Genomic DNA, 19,318 nt, shown 5'->3' on the forward strand with positions numbered 1-19,318 from the left:
GATATGTATTTCAAGTGAACACTTCTGGCAAAGTAAAATGAGCAAACAATACTTCAAAGAAAAGAAATGGAAGACAAAAGTCACTGCATTTAAGAACACAGCAGTATTGGTTGTAAAGAAAGCAAGGACTGCTCTGATTACAGACAATATGAATAAAGGTTCCATTTCATACAGAAAAGCAACAGAGGGTTAACAGTACCATAACTTCATTAAGCGCATTTGCTGTAAAGCATTCCTTTTCGTTCTCTCTCTCTGAGATATCAGACTGCAGGAAAGGTAAAAAGAATAATAAAGAAACATCATTTTTTTAAAAGCTAGATTTAGATTATATATAGACAAGCTCTGAAAAGCTGCAGGTAGTTTTCAGTGTTTGAACAAGGGTGCAGAAGGCTGCTTTACAATTCCCAGCAAAGCAAAAGCATATGAGATTTTTAAAGCATATTCATCTTAGTTAATTTTTGTGATATATCTCTCTGGTTAACAGAAGTAAAGGAATCTATACAATACACTTTTCATACATTTTCCTCCATATTCTCAATTATTTTTTGACCTGCATTCCCTTAAGCACTTCTACCTACCAAAATTCTTTCACGGCTTAAGATTTATTTCACTTCTATTCAACAAATTACTATATACATAATCCTAATTCTATTGTGTGTGGTAACACAGAAAAGACTGCTTCATTTGCATCTTACTAAGATTCAATTGGTTTGGATCTTATGTATGCACCTTGTTAAAATATAGACTTGAACTTCTCAGTAACTGGCAAATTTACAAGGAAAACATCTTAACTGGAGAAATAAGGGCATCCACAGAATAAGGCTGCGGATAATGCTCTAGTAATGCAATTTCTTGCAGTTCAACAACAGTCTTATTTCAGTCATAAGATAAAAAGTATTATGTCCACTGGTCTTTCATAAGTGACATGTGACATCTAGAGAAGTACTGCAAAGAAATGCAATGAATTGAAATTCCCTAAACTCTCTTTGCAAAGACAGAATAGAGTGTTTTAGATGTAAATTGCTGTTTTAGCTAACAAGTCATTCTGGAGGATTTCTATGATAGTGTCTCCAAGAGTCTGAAGGATGAAACAGCAAATGAATTACCCAGCTCTGTGAATTATTCTGCATTAGGATGGGTCGCAAATGTGATTAATCTACAGTAAGAATTGATTAAAATGACCTAAAGCATCAACAAAAGAAAATGTAAAAATACCGCAAGATGTTTCCACTGGAACTTAATCAGACAAGATACTGAAAGTACACGGGTACATAGTTATCTTGGAAGTCCAGAGAAGGCAACAAGGTCTTGACAGATGTCTTTGTCAATGTCTTTGTCAAGGGCATGATCTCAATTTCGTAATAATATTTCTCCTCCTCTACCCTGCAATCCACTTGATCTGTAACAGGTCAATCAATTCGAGCACTGTGAGGTCATGCAAATTGCACAGACTTCAAGAAGTTAGAATAAACTTAGATAAAAAGACAAAGAGATGCTTAAAGAAAAAAAAATAAAATTGAAAAATAAAAAGTGAGGTTTTGCCAAATACTACTGGAAAAATAAAGAGACACCTAAAAGATTAACAACAAGGTACTGCTTTCAAAGTCTATAAAATTGTACAATCATACTGAAACACCCTTTAAGGGACCAGTGTGCAGGGACCCACTAGTCCTCTCAGATGACAAGACAATTAAGAACTCCAGAACTGTGACATAACTATTCAGGACAAAATTGATTCTTGGATCCAAGCATAAAGTGACTGAAATTCTTTGACCTCAGATATTAGAAGAAAAGAAACAGTACATGGAACGAGGTATTTGGGGTAGAAGTTTCAGAAAATCCGTTAAAATATGAAGTAGTTCATGAAGTTTGAGATCAAACTGATCCTTGGTCCTCAAAGTCATAAATCTGGCAATATACCTAAAGAATTTCTTTCAAAATAACCGAAATCTTCTATCAGCTCTATTTCAGGGATGTTGTTTCCTCCTAAGGACAGGTATTCTCATCTCACAGAACACAAAGACCAACTTGGAGGTGTGTTTTCCAGGAACTGAAAATCTCTGTTCAGTCACACATGTGCATGGATACAGCTACTAAGGCACTTAAAACTGGGACAGTCATGAACAAGAAAAAGAGCAGGCAGAATCCCATCAATTCTGTCTGGACCAAAACTGATGTGGTGAAAATGATGCAAAATGGAGGAAAAAAGCAAGTGACCAAACAGGAAAACCTGAGAAATACTTCGGATTTTTAGTAAAAGACGCATTTCAGGAAAAAGGGATTATTTTTAACACATTGTTACAAGAAACTAAAAGTCATTAATATAACCACTGTAAAAATTCTCTGACTAGAATTTACTGCAGTCTACTATTAATGACTATTTCCATTGTTTGATAGAGTGAATTTTTTGTAATACTGGTTACATTCAAGACAACAGGATGAGGAAGGAGAAAGAAAAGCTCTGTGAGGAAAAAGCAGCAGAAGAACTTGGAACTTTCAGCAATATTTACAAATCAAGCTACATAACTACTTTTTTTAATGTTACCTGCCATATTTTACTCTTCTCAACACATCAAGTCTCTTCAGCACCTGACAGACACATTCAAAAGGTTTCCACTAAAAGTACAGGACAAATTCTGTCAATTGTAACCACTGGAAATTGCATGGAAATTTTAAGCTATATTCTCTGATTCATCTTTGAGCCTGGAGAGCTGCCACAGAGGGACATGAACACATGTACACACAAAGAAACATAGCAGTACTGAGGCCATATGCTTCTGGGCCAAAAGACACTTTCAGTCTTGCATAAATCCGTCTGAATTTAAAATTTCATTAAACATGTTCAGTTCAGATTATCAGCCCATACTCTCAGTACAAAATCTCAAGCACTATACACATGCATTTTATACATTTCACCTCTCCAGTACCACTGCATTTCAGTTGTCCATCAAACTCCTCTTAATTTTGACTTCATGTACTGACTAATAATTGACTTAACGCTGTGAACAACCTTTCCACCTCTTACTCTAGGCAGAGGTTTGGTAAAGAAAGTTTTGTTAGGACTCATATTAGGAATTACAACGTAATATTCTAGAAGTTGAAAGACTGAGCAACATACACAGCTAAGATTTAACATTACCGATATTCTCAGTACATGATATAAACCACAGAATTCCTCAACCACAGAATTCCTCATTTCTCATTGCTAGACGAAGGAGTTGAACTGTGGCAAAAGCTCCTGTCAGCAATGGATACACCAGCTCAAAGTATTTGCCTAGACAACAGTTACTGAATCTATAAAGATGGTAACTCTCACCTTTTTAAACTGTTTTTTCTTGCAGCAGACCTGGTAGTTCTTTTAGTAATGTCTGTACTGTCAGAAATGCTAGGTTCAGAGGTTTTACTTTTCTGAACACTGGACTGCAGAATTACTCTGTAAAGAGTAGGAAAAAAGAAAGATTATATAACCTCCACGTTTCTAGGAAAACACTCAAAAAGAGGACATTACAGTTGCAGCGGAGCTAACAAGTACCAGATGGCTTTTCACAAATCATACTAAAAACTAACTGTTCTGCCTGAAACACATCCTTCTTTTTATAATATCCTTCTTGTAATTATGGTAATGCAAGTTGGTTTAATAGGAGCATAGCAGTTTGTTGTGTGTTGTTGGTTTTCCTTTCAAATAATGCATTAAATTAATGGTTTTGAATTTCCTGGTTTTCAGAAGACAAAAACAAACAAAAAAAAAAAAGGCAAAGAAACTGTACTTTAAATTACTGCAACAAAACAACAACAAAACAGGATCAAATCTTAAGTACACAACAAACATTATTTTTGAGACTGACACAGAAATTCAGAAAAAAACCCAAGTAAATCAATTTGTGAAGATCAAAGTCTAAATCTCCTGCAATTAACCATGAGCTATTCCCTTCAAATACAGTAGGCTAGGAAAATCATTGCATATACTGGCATTCTGCTCTTGCAGGGAATTACTACACCATGCTCAAAATTCAGCTTTACATGGTGGTTGTGCTCAACCACTTCTCTGGAAGACTCCACAGCAATATACTTACTATTTCTTAAACAGGCAGATAAATCCTAGTGTTGCTTACATCAGTAAGCAAAGAATTCCAGATTGTGAAATGCAAGTAACTATTTTTAGTCACTAGCCCTAGCCAACTGGTTAGGGAAATCTTGTCTTCCGTATTTCTGAACAGCTGTAGTGCAATTATGATACTATGGAGACAAAAAGTGACAACTGGCCAATGCAGCCCACAGATATCTATTTAATGGATCATTTTATATGTCTACTTCCTAGCCATTCCATCTGTGCAAGATTCCAACTATAAAACTATGTATAATTTTAGAGATTCAGAGCCAAGAGTAACTTGGCTATTATGGTTTTTCCCATGATGTTATTAGACTCTAATTTTCAGTGGCTTCACTGAGTCCACCTGTGTCAGCAGATTATATTAGACTGGAAATAAAAACCTTCATTAAGTTGTATAAACTGCAGTCTGGTTGCTTAATACTCTGAAGACACTGTTTTCAAGAAATCCCAAATACGAATGTAAAACTTAACCTCTGGAGCAAAGGTGGATAGGCATACACGGGAGCAAATATGAGTATTTTCATACTTGTGTAACATATTCATCAAAAACAGAAAGGGAAAAAAACCTCAAACCCTCTGCTTTCATTTTTTATAAGGGTTTGATAACAGAAGTAGAATATGCATTAGAGACAATACAATTTCATCTAAACCAGATTCTTTACAGCAGTAAAACTGATCAGCAACCTTATTTACAATGTACTTCCAGATTCTTTAGCAAACAGATGACTACAGAGCCACAAAGTTCAAGTATTTTAAATTTCTACTTCAACAAGCCTCTCTTAGTTTTTCAGGCATGGAAAATCTTGTTATTTGATTTGCAAAACTCCAAGCCAAACAGTCTCCTCTTCCTCCAAGATAAGACACAAGATTGTAATGGTAAGTTGCAAAGCAAATTCTACAGTAAACACAACCTAGATACCTTCAACACTGTATCATGCTTCTGTAGACAACACAAATTCTTCTAACGATACCTGTTTTCCTTGCATTCCCAAGGTGAAAAGGCTCAAAACCTGAAAGTTCCACTTTATAATTTCTACTGTGCTTGTAAACCAGTTCTAGCAAGTTCTAATATCAAGACTTAAAGTTCTCTTTTCAGTGTCACAGTTGTCATAAAACATGAACAAATTTGGGCTACTGCATTTTCAACTAAGCTTTAAAAATGACAAGAGTTTTATTTGTGCTACTAGCTACTTTCAGGATGGAACAGAAAGGTACAAAGCTGGTTGAACCCCAAACATTTAGTCACTGAAATATAAGCATGACCAAATATTGGTACATCCTGGTTTATAAGTGCTCATACAGACAGAAATATGGAAAAATCGTGTTTTCTCCTTAAAGATATACATACAGTGTCTCACTGTACAAAATGCATGTAATGTACATACAAAGAAAGCAAAAGTTATTGGAATGGAATCTAATGGTTCTAATCTTTCTCTTTCCAGGCATGAGACGTTTAGAAAACTGGTAAGCATACATGGCTTAAACCCATACATTTCATGAATATGAGAAGAAACATTATGAAGTGTTAAGATAGCATCTTACATAAACACTTAATATTCATTTATTCAACATATCATAGGGATGTCTTTACTTCCCACAGAATTTCATTTTATCTGTTCAAAACAAAGAAAGAAAAGATATTCTAAATGTGAATGTGACTTATAAAAATAGTCACATATATAGCTGCACCATAAGACCAAACCAACCGCAACATCATCTTAAATTGCTGTATTTACCAGCTGGCAGGGAGAGAAGGAGCTGGCTTATGGGATCAGCTCAGAGCCAGCTGTGAGCATGATAGAACCTTTAACATCATCTGCTCTTCAGTCAATACGTCATTTTTATACCTCACCCATACATAACTTCACATGGCTACCCAAGAGCAAGGATTAATTGAAATTCTTGTGAGCAAAACATTCTTGAATGATCAAATATACATTTTAAATCAGATTAAAACTGTAGCCTTCCAAGGCTGATAGCAGCTCAAGGAAAACAGGCAAAGTCCCACTTACATCATTGTCTGTCATGGTGTTACAAATAAACACCCAGAACTGTCTCTGAGCCAGATAACTGTCAGCTTAGGAGAACTTAACTGCTGCCAGAGCTTTTGTTAGAATGTTATTGCATATATGTTTAAGGTAAGAGAAGAAACTGTCTTTAATGTATGGACTTTTGACTGAACACAATGAGACTAGCAGCCTCACTTGACAGCAGTTTTGATTAATATATTTTTAAATGGACATGAGATGAGGTCACAGTAGAGGAAATCCTCCCAAAATCTCAGCACCAGAAAAAATCCCAATTTACATTAGAGAAAGGTAAAATCCTCAGGACACTTGCCTTGCTGCTTTGTAACCGTTCATGTTAAAGATCATGTCATGCTGTACATCATAATGATGAACTTCCAGAAACACCAGCAGAAGATGCATCTGAAGTACACAAAGGTTTTCTAACTGAATTATTTTTTTTTTATTTTTAAAAAAGTCAGAACATTTACTGAACACAGACTACAGGATGCTGTAATAGCCACACTACTAAATACATATAAGAATTTTTCATCTCCAATTAACCTGTAATGGAAGCATTACTTGATAGTTCTGAACCTAATACACTCAGCAAACACCAGACTAGTTTATACACTACTTATATGTTCAAGTTAATACATTGGCCTTTAAAGAAATCAAAGGCTACTTAAATGGAACAGTGTTTGCATCAGTAGCACCATCTTTTAAATACTTCACTACTTTTTTTCACCACCTAACTCAGAGCAGGGTGAGGAGACAGGTACACCATCAGGACACAAAAGCCCAAGACCCCACAACCCAAGAAAAAAATCCACAAAACTTGAAATGTCATCAAGATAATACATCTTGGAGGAAATCAATCCACACAACAAGCTTTTTTAAAAGAAAACTGATTACACTGTCCTGCAGAAGGATGAGCAAAAGAAGGGTTACACAGGAGCGTGCGTTCTCTGTGCTGCAACAGGCACTTTTTCTTGCCAACACTACCTGTTTTATGAGGTCTGTCAAACACAATATTGCTTTCTCCTTCATCACCTCATGATTCTTAGGAAAATAGGCCTGAATTTAGGAAAACAGAATAGTCTCTACCACTCTTCCAAGTCATCAACAGGCAACAAGTGATTGATACTCTTTGTTCTACAGGGCTCCAGCTACTAGGACTAGCCAGGCCAGTCCAAGTTGATTCGCGATCCTGTTTGATAAATCCTCCTAAAACACAAGGGACACTACCCGCATGAGGGAGAGAATGTTAGCCTAGCTTTTAAGAAAAGCTTAAGCATTTTCTCTGCCTGGACATTAACCAACATTGCATGATTGTTAATCCTGGATATGAGGCAGCAGCACCAGTAACCCAATTGCTTGCATCGTGACATATTTACGAACATCAAACAATCTTTTCTCTTTCCCTGTAGCAAGGAAGTTCTTAGACATAATACAGAAAAGAGAAAGAAAGGATGACAGTTGAATGGAATTGATCTTACAGTACAGAAAAACACAGGGCAGATGGTTTCATTTTTTTAACCCATGTTTTAAGTTTAGCTTTTTAATCCGAGATCCGAGTTTAGAAATCTGAAGTCTGACTGTGGAAAACACTGAGACAAGAAAAAGTGATACATTCGGTGCAAAACTTTGAGAGCAAGTCTCTCATTTAAGTCTGTTCTTTGACAAAGATAGGTATCAATGGAAAAAAATCAACAAACCTAATTGTTTAAAGATCACTAAAGTGATCTTTAGTTGATGGTATACCTAACTTGTCCACAACTCCCAGTTCTCATTCTTTAGTTATTAAGTCACTTACTTTAGAAGGAGTCCCATGCTTTTTAAAAGTGCAGACAAAAAGTTGCAAAGCTAAAGGTAAGGAGAGAAACTCTTAACCTTAATGTTCTGCCAAGAGATAGTGTCTTTTTTTACTTAGTATTCTGATGTAAAATACTTTTCTGACCTATTTTTAATCTGAGAGCACTAAAGTCTTAAGCATTCACCCAAAGTAACCATTTCGCTTTGAGAGTGGTAGTAATAGAGCAGCTCCAGAGAGACACCACAGCAAGCAAAAAATTCCTGTTTGGGTTTCCTGGCAGTTCTGTGTGCTGCTGAAGTTTTGTTCAGCCAAAAGATGGAAGCTGTTGCTTGATGAAAACATGGCATTTTATAAGTGGAAGGAAGGCACAGCAATCAATGCAGCCATTCTGACAAAAGTGGACTGGAGAAAGAGTGAAAACTTTAGTCAAGGAACGAAAGTGGTTTTAATGCTTTACTCAGCTCCTGAATCCAAGTAACAGAAATAAGGGGTTTAAGTAGTTTCATAAAGATCTTTTATAAAAAGCTATTTGCGAACATAAGAAGACGAAACCAGATTGGCTGGGTAAACAAGTCAGCCTTGACCTAATGCTGCAACCTGCCTCAACTTTTGTTACGCTAAAAAGGAAAAAAGAAGTCCCACGTTACTGCCTCTTATGGCATATACTACTATAGTCTCTTAGTAAAAACAAAGACCTACCAACATTTCTAACAAATTCTGATTCCTGTCATTTCACGTGATTCTGTGAGAACCTAGCCCACTTTGTAAGTTCATGAATTTCAAAGTAAAACTGAAGCTAACATCTTCATCTGCAATATGCAAAGGATAGGATCATATTTTAAAGCAGTACTTTTTCCTTTTTACAAATATAATTTTGCCTATATAGTTTTGCTTATTTGCAGGAGCATGCACAGAAGAAAAGCTTCAAAATTATAAGTTATCCTAATTATAAAAACTCTTCAGCTTTTTGTATTGCAAGCCAGCCATAAAAATCACTCAGTTATTAGAAATAATACATACAAAAATACCACAAAGCCAGCGCAGTGAAATTACTCTTGCAAAAAAGCCAGTAAGAAACATGATATGAAAACATGCATTTATGAGACACACTAGACACAAAGCGTGAGCTATTGTAGAGAAATGGAATGGGACACTTACACAGTGGCTCTCTCTCAGGTGATGGTTACTGTTTTCTTAAACCATCTAGACAGAATAGTAGGCTGGGCAGGAGGGAGCCACATATAATCCACCAGATGACAATGCTACACAGTGTACACACCAGCATAGCTAGGAGCCATCTAAAAAGGGGTTGGAGGGGGAGGAAAAGATGAACAAAAATTCAAAAGCAAAAGCTATTGCTGCATTTAAGCTTGTTTCAAGCTCTTGAAATGCATACTGCTCTATAACCTTTGCCAAGCATTTTCTTACTTTCTACGACTGTAACAATCCATGTGATCATAAATTGCCAAATGTAGTATCCATGTGTTGCTAAAATCAAAGCAAATTTCCTGAAATCCTCACTGAAGTCATCTATTCCAAAGAAAATCTGCATTGTTCTTTTTGAAAGTAAGTGCATGCTGGAGTAGTACATCTCTGATCTCTTCCTGCCACCTCTTACGCAGTTTGATCAGCCTATATTCATACGACCTACTTCACCATCGTACGTTGTAACACTAAAACATTAGATCAGAACCAGATGAGTTTGCAGGAGCAAGCAACTTATGTAAACTCCCAGAATAAGGGCTATATTACCTTCCTGTGTTCAAAGTAGCAAAAGCTAATTCAGCATCCTTTGCCAAAGGTGCAGAAGGTGCAAAATACTGCTAATTAGAAAGTATCCATTCATTAAACCACACAGAGTGAGAACAACCAAGTTCAAGAAACATTAACAAGCATCGTACACAGATCCCTTGTGACTGTACATAAGTAACACCTCTAGCTCTCAAAGGCTGTAATTGTCCCAGCTTCTGCTGCTCTATTCTTTCATTCTTTTTCCTCTTCTGTGAAATAAAACTACATAGAGGATTTAGAAGCTCCTTTTTGTTTGCTTAGATAAAATTAATCAATTTCACTGCAAGATTAATTATTTTTAACAGTCACCTAAAATGGAAGAAGACTGACACCTCTTCTAACATGAAAGACTCATGTAGGGCAGCTAAATATTCCTAGGGATATTTTGGTTTAATAACTGTAACACAAAGAATCTAAGACATTATACATTCATTTTTCACCACATTATTTCAGTGTAAGCTGCACACCGTATAAATAATGTGAAGGAACAGGAGGAGGCAAATTCTAACTCCCCATGCCACAATGCATACTATAAAAAACAACTATAAGCCCTAGATCGATTATTTTAATAGTACAGAAGTAAAGGTTAACTAGTTTTAATTACAGCAGTCACATTGCAGAATGCTTTATGAATGGAATAATTTTTTAATAATTGATAGGCTTTCTGAATATTAGGACAATGGTTCTGAACAGATTACCATACAGTCTACGTCCATTTTATGGAACATAGATAAATGAGATCTTTCACAATCTTTATTGCATGACTTAAAAGTGGCTTTTAAGAAAAGAATATTATTAAGTGGAAACTAAAACACTAAGTGCCTTAGAAACTAATGTGCAAGGTAGCTGTTTTTCACTGAACTATTTGAGGTAGCTGAGGTGATGTGTTTCGGCTTTTTGTAATGTCAGCTGGGTACAAGCTTTGTTCTGAATCTGTTGGTTCTTATATGATTGCTTGTGTAAATGATGAGCATGAACAAAAGAGAATCTTTTAAAACGAAAGCAGTAGTCATATACAGCAATGTGTGAGAGTTTCCAAAGATCCATTCCTTTACCTTCAGCACATTCTTACTACGTACCTCCCACATTTTTTCTAAAAGTCTGATGACACTGGCTGGTCTTCATAAAAAAGAAGACAAAACAAAAACAAAAAAAGGCCAGCAGCCAGCAGCAGCATCCCCTATTGAAAGACAACACAATAAAAGCCAAGTTGCCTTTGGCCTGTGACTCTGGTTGCTTGCAAAAGTCTGACAGCCAGGGGTCACCATTCCATTCCTAGCACCCAAATGAGATTCAAACAGTTTTCCAAGTTTTGCACTCTCCTACAGTTTACCTAAGGGTAGATAGACAGCTTTTCTACCTACAGCTGCTAAAAGCTACAAATACTACAAGCAGATGCAAAGGTGACTATGAACTTTCTTTTACAGGTGGTGTTTCAGAACTCATCTAAAATCAAGAGACTAGTATTTCAGGTTCCCTGACAGAAAAGCACTCTTTTTGAATGTGTTTACTGAAAATAGTGCTTGTCTCTTCCTCCCAGATACAGCAGCTATTATCCCAAAGCCCACAGGACTCAGGGAAAGTTGCTCTCCAAGGAAGAGGAAATGAAAGAAAGCTGAAGATTAGTCTTCCAACTCTTCTCATGTAGCTGATTTTACTTCAAAAAACAATGTGCACCTTAGTTCAGCCAGTCACACTTTCCCATTTTTACACTCCCACAGGAAAGAAGAAAATGTTTGTGGTTAAACTAAGAGTAAAGCATTCAAATATACAGTGGAAGCTTGTAAAGCAGAGACTACTGAATAAAAAAAAAAACACAGAAAACCAGAAATTGAGTAACACAGTTCTTTAAGCAAGTTCTCCTGCATCCTTAGTGCCCATTAAGCCTTCAGAGAAACGGTGAATCCATGCTTGCTTTAGATTTGTAAAAGCAGCCTTGGCAGCAAACTTTTGGGGGCAAAGCGAAATATTTATAAATAAAAGTATAAAAGTATTTCTGGATTTATACATTCAGAAACTGACTTACGTTAGCGGAGATGCAGTTGGAGCTTTTGACTGCCTTCTGCTTTTCAGAGCACGCAGCTTATCACCTTGTGTTACACAGTTTGTTTCATCTTCATCACTGTACTAGATCAGTGGAGGGGGGGAAGGGACAAAACAAGATTAAAATATAGACACTTAGACATTTAACAATAACCTTATCTTAAATCTTAAAGTTAGAATTATCACAACAGGAAAGTTTGCCAGCATAAAATCAAAGGAAATTTACTGCATAAATACATTCCTGTTCCCTCTGTTTCCTGCTTTTAAAGCCGTAAACCATTAACTGGTATCATAAATTACATGCATCAGAACGTTGTGTACCTTTAAAACAGTGGAAATGTATTATCAAATCTTTGCTTAGGTGCCGTACAATCTTCACTCAAGTACAGCATTTACCTCCTTCAATGCCTTTTTAAAAGAGCAATACCATTCTTTTTAAACACAGCATCAAAAGGTATTATAGGAGTTGAAATCACTCAGAAACTTAAAAGAGCAGAAAACCTTTCATCCCTTTCCTTTAAACACACCTAACGAGACAATAAAAAAAAAAAAAAAAAAAAAAAGGCAGTTGCTTGGTTGCAAATTGTGAGCACTTCTTTTGTTCTGATATTTACCTAATTACTGAAGTACAATAAGGATGCTCCTACTTCACCTGTGTAGTGCCCTCGATAAAAAAAGGGCAAACAGAAAAAGAATCTAATTAACCTAGTTTTAGTGTACCCAAAGGTTTGTTCAGAACGTGATAGATTCTCAACAGCAGTTACAACATTCACAAGAGCACAATACTCGATGGTTACCAGTTCAATGTCCTTTCGGATGGTTCGCCTGTTTCTCATGTCATTAATTGAAAAATCATCTACTCCTGACAGAATTCTTGTTACAGCAATTTTACGGTTTCCTTTCAACTTTGTACGGAAAATATCTCCTTCTGTCCAAAGTTCTGCCTGTTTGCTATCATAACATGGAAAAAAAAGCCCAAAACACAAGAAATTAACACCAAAGATTATTAAGTGTTCAATAAAGTAAGAAGAAAAAGACATCTACGTTTATTTTTAAAATCATTTATAGTTAATCTACTTACTCCATAAGGTAGTGTTGTTGTGGTCCAATCACTGAACCAGGTCTATTTATTCTAATCCAGGCAATAGTTTCAGCAGCTGTCATCCGATAATGCTTCATGATATAACAGGCAATAAGTGTACCAGTTCGCCCAAGACCAGCTGTGTAAGACAAAAGAATGGCTTCTTTCATACACCCATCTTCATATGGAATCTGCTGTAGCTACATACGTTGTTACTTGAACAGTTACTTGCCTGGTTTATTTAAACAATTATATTAAACTGTTACTGATCAAAAGTGCAACTTACCTTTTGATTTTTTTTTTTCCCATATACAAGGTTACTAACACATCGTTCACATGGTTTTTGAGTGAGGTAATCTTCTAAAGCCAATGACTTTACAAAATCTGTAGGACCGTCTTTATTTATACATTTATCTATTGATATTTATATAGATACGAGAAAGCTTTTATGCATGGGAAAAAGCAGCTGGCTTTTTTTCCAAAATTCTCAAAGCACCTAATTGCAAATTGAAACTGAAATCGGCTGCTTTTCCCACTCCTTTCTAACTAATCTCTTACTTAGTTCCCCAAACCCACCACTTTTGCAATAAGGAGAACTGGGTACTAGCAGACACAGGCAAAAAGTACTCCAGAATAAAAACTTCTTTGTAATGGCCCTCAAAACAGTTCTATCTTGGTAAACATGAGAGGGAAAGAAGGACAGCTCCATCTAAGTGTCTCTTCTTGACCACTTGCTGTAAATGTCAAGCCACACATCACCTTCTCTCATTTGACAATAAACTGCTCACCACCAGCATAAAATCTTGTAGCCCAGTGTAAAAGTATAGCCCAACAGCCAAGACAACCTCACAGCACTTTCCATGCCTTGCCCAGCTTTAAGAACTGGCTACAGTATTCTAGTCTTCCTCAAGAGTTAAGCGCAGGTTGAGGGACATAAGGTAGTTCAGACACCATTAGTATTGTAAATATCAAGGAATATCTTAACTTGAATGAAAACAAAGCACTTGTATCACTGATACTATTCAGGTGTAATCAACTAAGCAGTATGCCCAAATTTACTACCTCTGTGGAGAATAAGAATGTGCAATTGTTTCCCAGCACTCAGGATGCTGTTTTTACCAGTTCCTTCACTTCATTGTATAATCATGTTAAACATGCAGCAAATGAATGGCAGATCCAAGCACAAAAATGTAGTCTTCGCAGGTCCCAGGCAAATGGGTTAAGAAAAGGCCTTGCTACTTCAACCACAGTACTAGCAGCTATGCTTGGTGAGGCAAAGTTTGTGGAGCAAGAATGTCTGACAATCAAAGATGGTGTGGGAAGGGAAACATAGTTCCTCTAGAACCACAGAAAACTGTATCTTTGCTGTAGCTGCAATGGGCATGCTCTGAGTATCTTTTCCTTGGCAGTCTAACTCGGAAAGAACAGGTACTTAGAGCATGCTCAATGTAGCTAGCATAAAGGGTTTCAGAGGGATAAATATTTCTGTGGTCTGGAAGAACTCTCACACTTGATGAGGAATCTCCTCAAAAAACTGCACTGATATTTGCAAAAGTTTATGACTTGTATATTTAAAAATGTATTTTCAGAGAGATTTATAAATCCTGCCAGGACTTCAAATTCCGGCTCAAAAGCATCCTTTGAAAGTGCAAATGGTTTCTAGTAGAAAGAGCTGTTGATATTGGCAAGCACACTTTCCCCAGCCTCATTTTTGGATACATCTGGGAAATTTTTTCAGGAATTCAAAGACATTAGAAGATGAAGTGCAGCATTTAAGCACAGAAAGAATTTGCATGGAAAAGCGGCAGACTGACAGACCTGTTAATAAGTTAAACAAATTACAGTGCAAAATACCTCAGGAACTGTAACTAGAAGCATCACTTGTAATATAAATAGTTTTTACACTATACCTTTGCAATGAACGGCTATAACACCTTCAGCATTTTCACAAATATTTAGAAATGTTTTAACTATAGTATCACTAGGCGTGCTTCCATCAGCAAAGAAGAGGTCAAAATGCTCAAATCCAGCATCTGTAAATCGTTTGGCATCATACATTTTTTTGTTGAGGCGTACTATAGTGGTGACCTTATGTTTCCTGAAGTATGGGAAATAAGCCTCTGGAGCATGGTGGGGATAGCCTATTTGAAAAAAGAAAGGGAAAAAAAAAAAGGAAGAGAGTAAGGCTCAAACTGCAGAAATAAACAAAGACTCAGCAACAAGAGATGAAAACACTTTCAAAATAGAATTCATGTTCAGCATAAAGAAAGAGACTATTCGAAAATGGAATTTTAACATAATGACCCAAGTCAGATACAATTAAACCAAGCATTAAAATTTTACTGCCAGGGTTCTTATAAAAGAAAAAGAGCCAAGGAAAAAAACACACTGTTTGAGGAACAATTTTAAAAGCTTGGTCTTACTGATAACAATCAACTAAGAAAGCAGTGGGCTTCTGTCCCCCACCTCCTTTTTTAAGCATACCATTTTCAATTTTACTTCTTGAATGAGGTCCACTGAAGGCAATGAATTTGTTTGGTATTATCCAGTTAAAATCTCCATTTTCTGCTCTCTGTCAAGAGAAAATGCTTGGTTTATCATTATCCCTGTATTTTCAGGCTTTTCCTTATTGTTTCAAAATACATGATAGATAGAATTGATGTACAATTTTTGCCAAAGGAAGTTATGTTAGTTGCCTGCTTTCTTTTCCATTGGGAGGATGCCAGATGCTCTCAACCTCACTTTTCTTGCCTGTGTTCCCCTCTTTTTGAATAAGAGTTTTAGAACACCACAACTGATGGCCTTCTGATGAAGATAAACTCCTAAGTTTTAATTTTTATGGGTTTCTAAAGTATAACCTTGGACTTCTCTTTGTTCACAATTTAAATAATAATTTTTTATTTTTTTTTAAAGCTTCTAAGAGCAATTAATTTTCTCTTTTCAGGTAACTGGCAGCTTTGCAGTTCTGAGACTGCACATATTCTGTCAAGAATTGCAGCCCTTCATTGTCACATTCATTTCCCATGCCCCAAAGTGAATTTTGTAAGCTTAGAGTTTCCCAGTCCCGTTTCCTTCTTTACCTTGAAGGGTGTTGTCATGATACCTTTGCCATGTGTTCACAGATACATACTTGTCTCCAGAATTCGGTTAGGCTTGGACCACTATGCCCTCGAGTGTTTCATCAAGACTGCTCAAGAATATGCATGACCTTTGAAAAGTGGCTAAATTTTCATTCCCCATCATTCAGGGCTTTAATAATCGTGAAAAAAAAAACCTATTTATTTCCATTTTGGTTTCTGTTTCCCCACCATGTTTGAGGCCAACTATGCTTAGATCTGAATGTTAACGTTCTCTGACAACACACCTTTATTTAACAAAGTTTAAAGAGACAAAACAGAAATGGAACGCAATACTACTACAAAAAGAAAAAAAACCCAAAAAACCTGCTCATATTCGGAGCAATGATCTTAATATTAGTAACAGCAAACAAATCAGAAGATTGATACTGAACACTTACTTCATAATGCTCATATTCATTTACATCAAAAGTACTGAAATCCAGGAAACCGTATTGCAAAGCCTAAAATTCAGAATACAGCTTTTAAAAAAGACAAAACCTTCTCCATGAACACAGTTTATCACTCTTTCAGGTTACTGAAAAGCCCCTTAATACCTGTTCTACTCTCTCAGAGAGATCTCTTCATATGTTTGAAAAAATACAGGTCAACTCAGTCTTGGTACAAAACAGACTTGAATATTTTAAGTATTGTTTGACAAGCAAATCCACACTTTTCTGGTTTTACTGAACCACTACAAAATCCCAGACCACAGAAGCAGTGTCTTTTTATTACTACTAGCTGTACAAATTAAAAAAGATAAAAATAATTGGCAAAAATTATCTATTGAAATTATGAATAGATTCTACAGTCTGCATTCAAGGATTACAAATATTTTTGTGCATGAATGCTATTCACTCTCACTACAATACAAGTATCTTCACTGATTTTAAATTATCTGCAGACACATAGCCTGTAAGTAAGGAGACACTAGAGTGGTCCCAATGTCCTATAATTATCCACACCATTATATTTAATACTGTATAAAAAATGTAAACATTCAAGTAACAGGTAGTTTACCCACTTGTTAGGTCAGGAAGCATAAACACATATAATCCCGCATCTCCAGGTATTTAAAATACTACATTCTAATCTCCTCTTTCACTACATCTTCTTCTGTATTCTTCCTGGTTGTTCATTGATACTAAGAACAGCAATTCACCACTCCTGGCATACAAGCAGCCAATACCAAAACATGCAAAAAAGATGAAAATCACAAATCTGCAAGACTGCTTAATCTCAGCCCGTATTTGGCAGAGATACCCATAATACAAAAGACAGTAGTAGGGTGGAGAGCTGTGGAACTCCTCATTTCACTACTCATACAGACTAAAAGAATGCATCTAAATTCCACTGGCCTTCAATATGTTACTTTGCCACTGTACTGGTGGTAAAATAAGCACCTGACTCCTAACAGTTGTTCTACTTGTATCACTAAAGCAAAACTTGAAATCATTAGCACATATCACTAACCAATTCAAAATCATTTTCAAAGGCGATATTCATCCTAAACTGTAAGACTGCGGGGGGACGGAATAAAAATAAACTCTTCACAAGACTCTTAGGGATTAGAGGCATGATTTACTTTCTGGAAGATTACATAAATAAAATTTAAGATTACCTCCTTAAAATCACTAGTTGGCTACATACAGTATCGGTCAATTTCTGTGGATGCTGTATCTAGAAGTTTTGTTACAATGCATAATAAACTAGGCAACAATCAGAAAATCTGCTGCTACTGCACAGCTTTAATTGGATGGTAGTTTCCTAAGCCGCCTTCTTCTACTGGGCAACACTTAGCTGACCTTTTGCAATACAAAAAACATTGGTTTACTTACCTTGTTTATTGCATGAAAACAGTCTAGCAGTGTCAGATGAAAACTGCAAGTACCAAATGAAGCATCCCTGTAAGATATGATGACCAAAACAGTTAGATTATTATATTTTAATCAAAGTGAAAGCAATTGAAGATACTTTTCTAAAACACCTTTTAAAAATTGTTTCAAAATAACTACAATTATAGTGAAATAATTATGTCAAATGATTACTTCATTTTCCTCACCTTGCATCTTACAATAACAACAAAACATAAAGCAAGTTAACAGATGATCCAAGAGTAAGATTACTCCAGTTATAGTTTTGGTAAAGCTGACATGTTCAATTTCTGATATGAACATTGAAACCAGCATGTTTCAGTATTCATGTCAACAAAGAACAGACAATACAAAAGCTAGTGCCTAAATTAGTATCTTATTCTAACATACACTCTTAGAACATTTTCTTATTAAGTACACTTTCTAAAAAGTAAATCTTAATATGATAACAGAAGCACCTTTTTACTAAAACTGTCAAGAAACACAGTTGTATCTTGACAGTTTTAGTAAGAATATAGTAAATATTTATTTAGTCAGATGCATTAAAAGACTTTCCTTAACATGCATAAAATAGTTAATGCTTAAACATGAAGAGAAACTGGTTTTCATTAAACTTCCCTCTCACCTACAATTTCTTAAATTCTGTTGATCCTACAATGACATGTTCTTAATATGTGACCGTTATTAGATTCCATAAGCACTGAAGCGTTAGCATTCCACAGGAATGCTACAGTCAAGTCAAAATAAATTTAAACTCAATCTACATCAAAGAATATTATGTTTTGGCAGAACATGTTCTTTTGAGACCAGGCAACCCTTGTCAGCAGAGAATCATTAATGTTTCCAATATATTGTGTTCAAATCTCAACTGACAGGAGGAAAAACTTCTGAAGAATCTGTATGACTGCCTCTACAATTTGTTTATTTTCCTCCTTAATGAATCAGTGTGAGAGGTGGTGGTGGGGAGGTCATCAAGAGAAGGAAATAACAGAGCCCATTCAGGTAAAAGAGAGGACAAGTAAAGGCTGTTAGGCCAACCAACCAGAAAGAACAAGTGGATGAGGCCCTCTACAGACAGATAGGAGCAGCCTCACATTCACAAGCCCCAGTCCTCATGGGGAACTTCAGCCACTCCAGTACCTGTTGGAGGGACAACACAGCAGGGCATAAGCAATCCAGGAAGCTCCTGCAATGAACTGGTGACAACTTCCTCCTCCAAGTGATACAGAACCCAATGAGGAACAATGCTCTGCTGGACCTCACACTCACCAACAATGGGGTGCTCAGTGGGGATGTGAAAGTCAAAGGCAGCCTTGCTATGAGATAGATGATGGAGTTCAGGATCCAGAAGGCAAGGGAGGAGGGTAAAAAGCAAGCTAACAATCCTGGACTTCAGGAGAGCAGATTTTGACCTGGGGGGATCTGCTTGGGAAAGTCTCATGGGATAAAACTCTGGAGGGAAGAGGGGCCCAAGAAAGCT

At 36.3% G+C, this 19,318-nt stretch overlaps 1 protein-coding gene across 9 annotated transcripts in view; it reads right to left on the minus strand.

Annotated features, from left to right (window-relative positions):
- CDC14B (cell division cycle 14B) overlaps nt 1–19,318 on the minus strand; it is a 49,985-nt gene that overhangs the window by 5,787 nt on the left and 24,880 nt on the right. For 4 of the 9 annotated variants that reach the window (XR_013958714.1, XM_080637274.1, XM_080637269.1 and 1 more), the window contains 8 exons: nt 17,803–17,869; nt 16,366–16,428; nt 15,333–15,420; nt 14,759–14,989; nt 12,849–12,987; nt 12,565–12,718; nt 11,751–11,851; nt 3,317–3,433 (listed from right to left, as the gene is read on the minus strand). Coding sequence is in view for 8 of the 9 variants with exons in the window: in XM_080637274.1 (XP_080493400.1) it covers nt 3,317–3,433; nt 11,751–11,851; nt 12,565–12,718; nt 12,849–12,987; nt 14,759–14,989; nt 15,333–15,420; nt 16,366–16,428; nt 17,803–17,869 (960 nt within the window). In the remaining variant the exon portion in view is untranslated. Of the gene's footprint in view, nt 1–2,545; nt 2,617–3,316; nt 3,434–9,091; nt 9,232–11,750; nt 11,852–12,564; nt 12,719–12,848; nt 12,988–14,758; nt 14,990–15,332; nt 15,421–16,365; nt 16,429–17,802; nt 17,870–19,318 lie in introns of all 9 variants that reach the window. The other 5 variants (XM_080637272.1, XM_080637271.1, XM_080637270.1 and 2 more) reach the window with 4 other exon arrangements.

This window comes from Psittacula echo (genome assembly GCF_963264785.1).
Source record: "Psittacula echo genome assembly, chromosome: Z".
Taxonomy (NCBI): Eukaryota; Metazoa; Chordata; class Aves; order Psittaciformes; family Psittacidae; genus Psittacula; species Psittacula echo.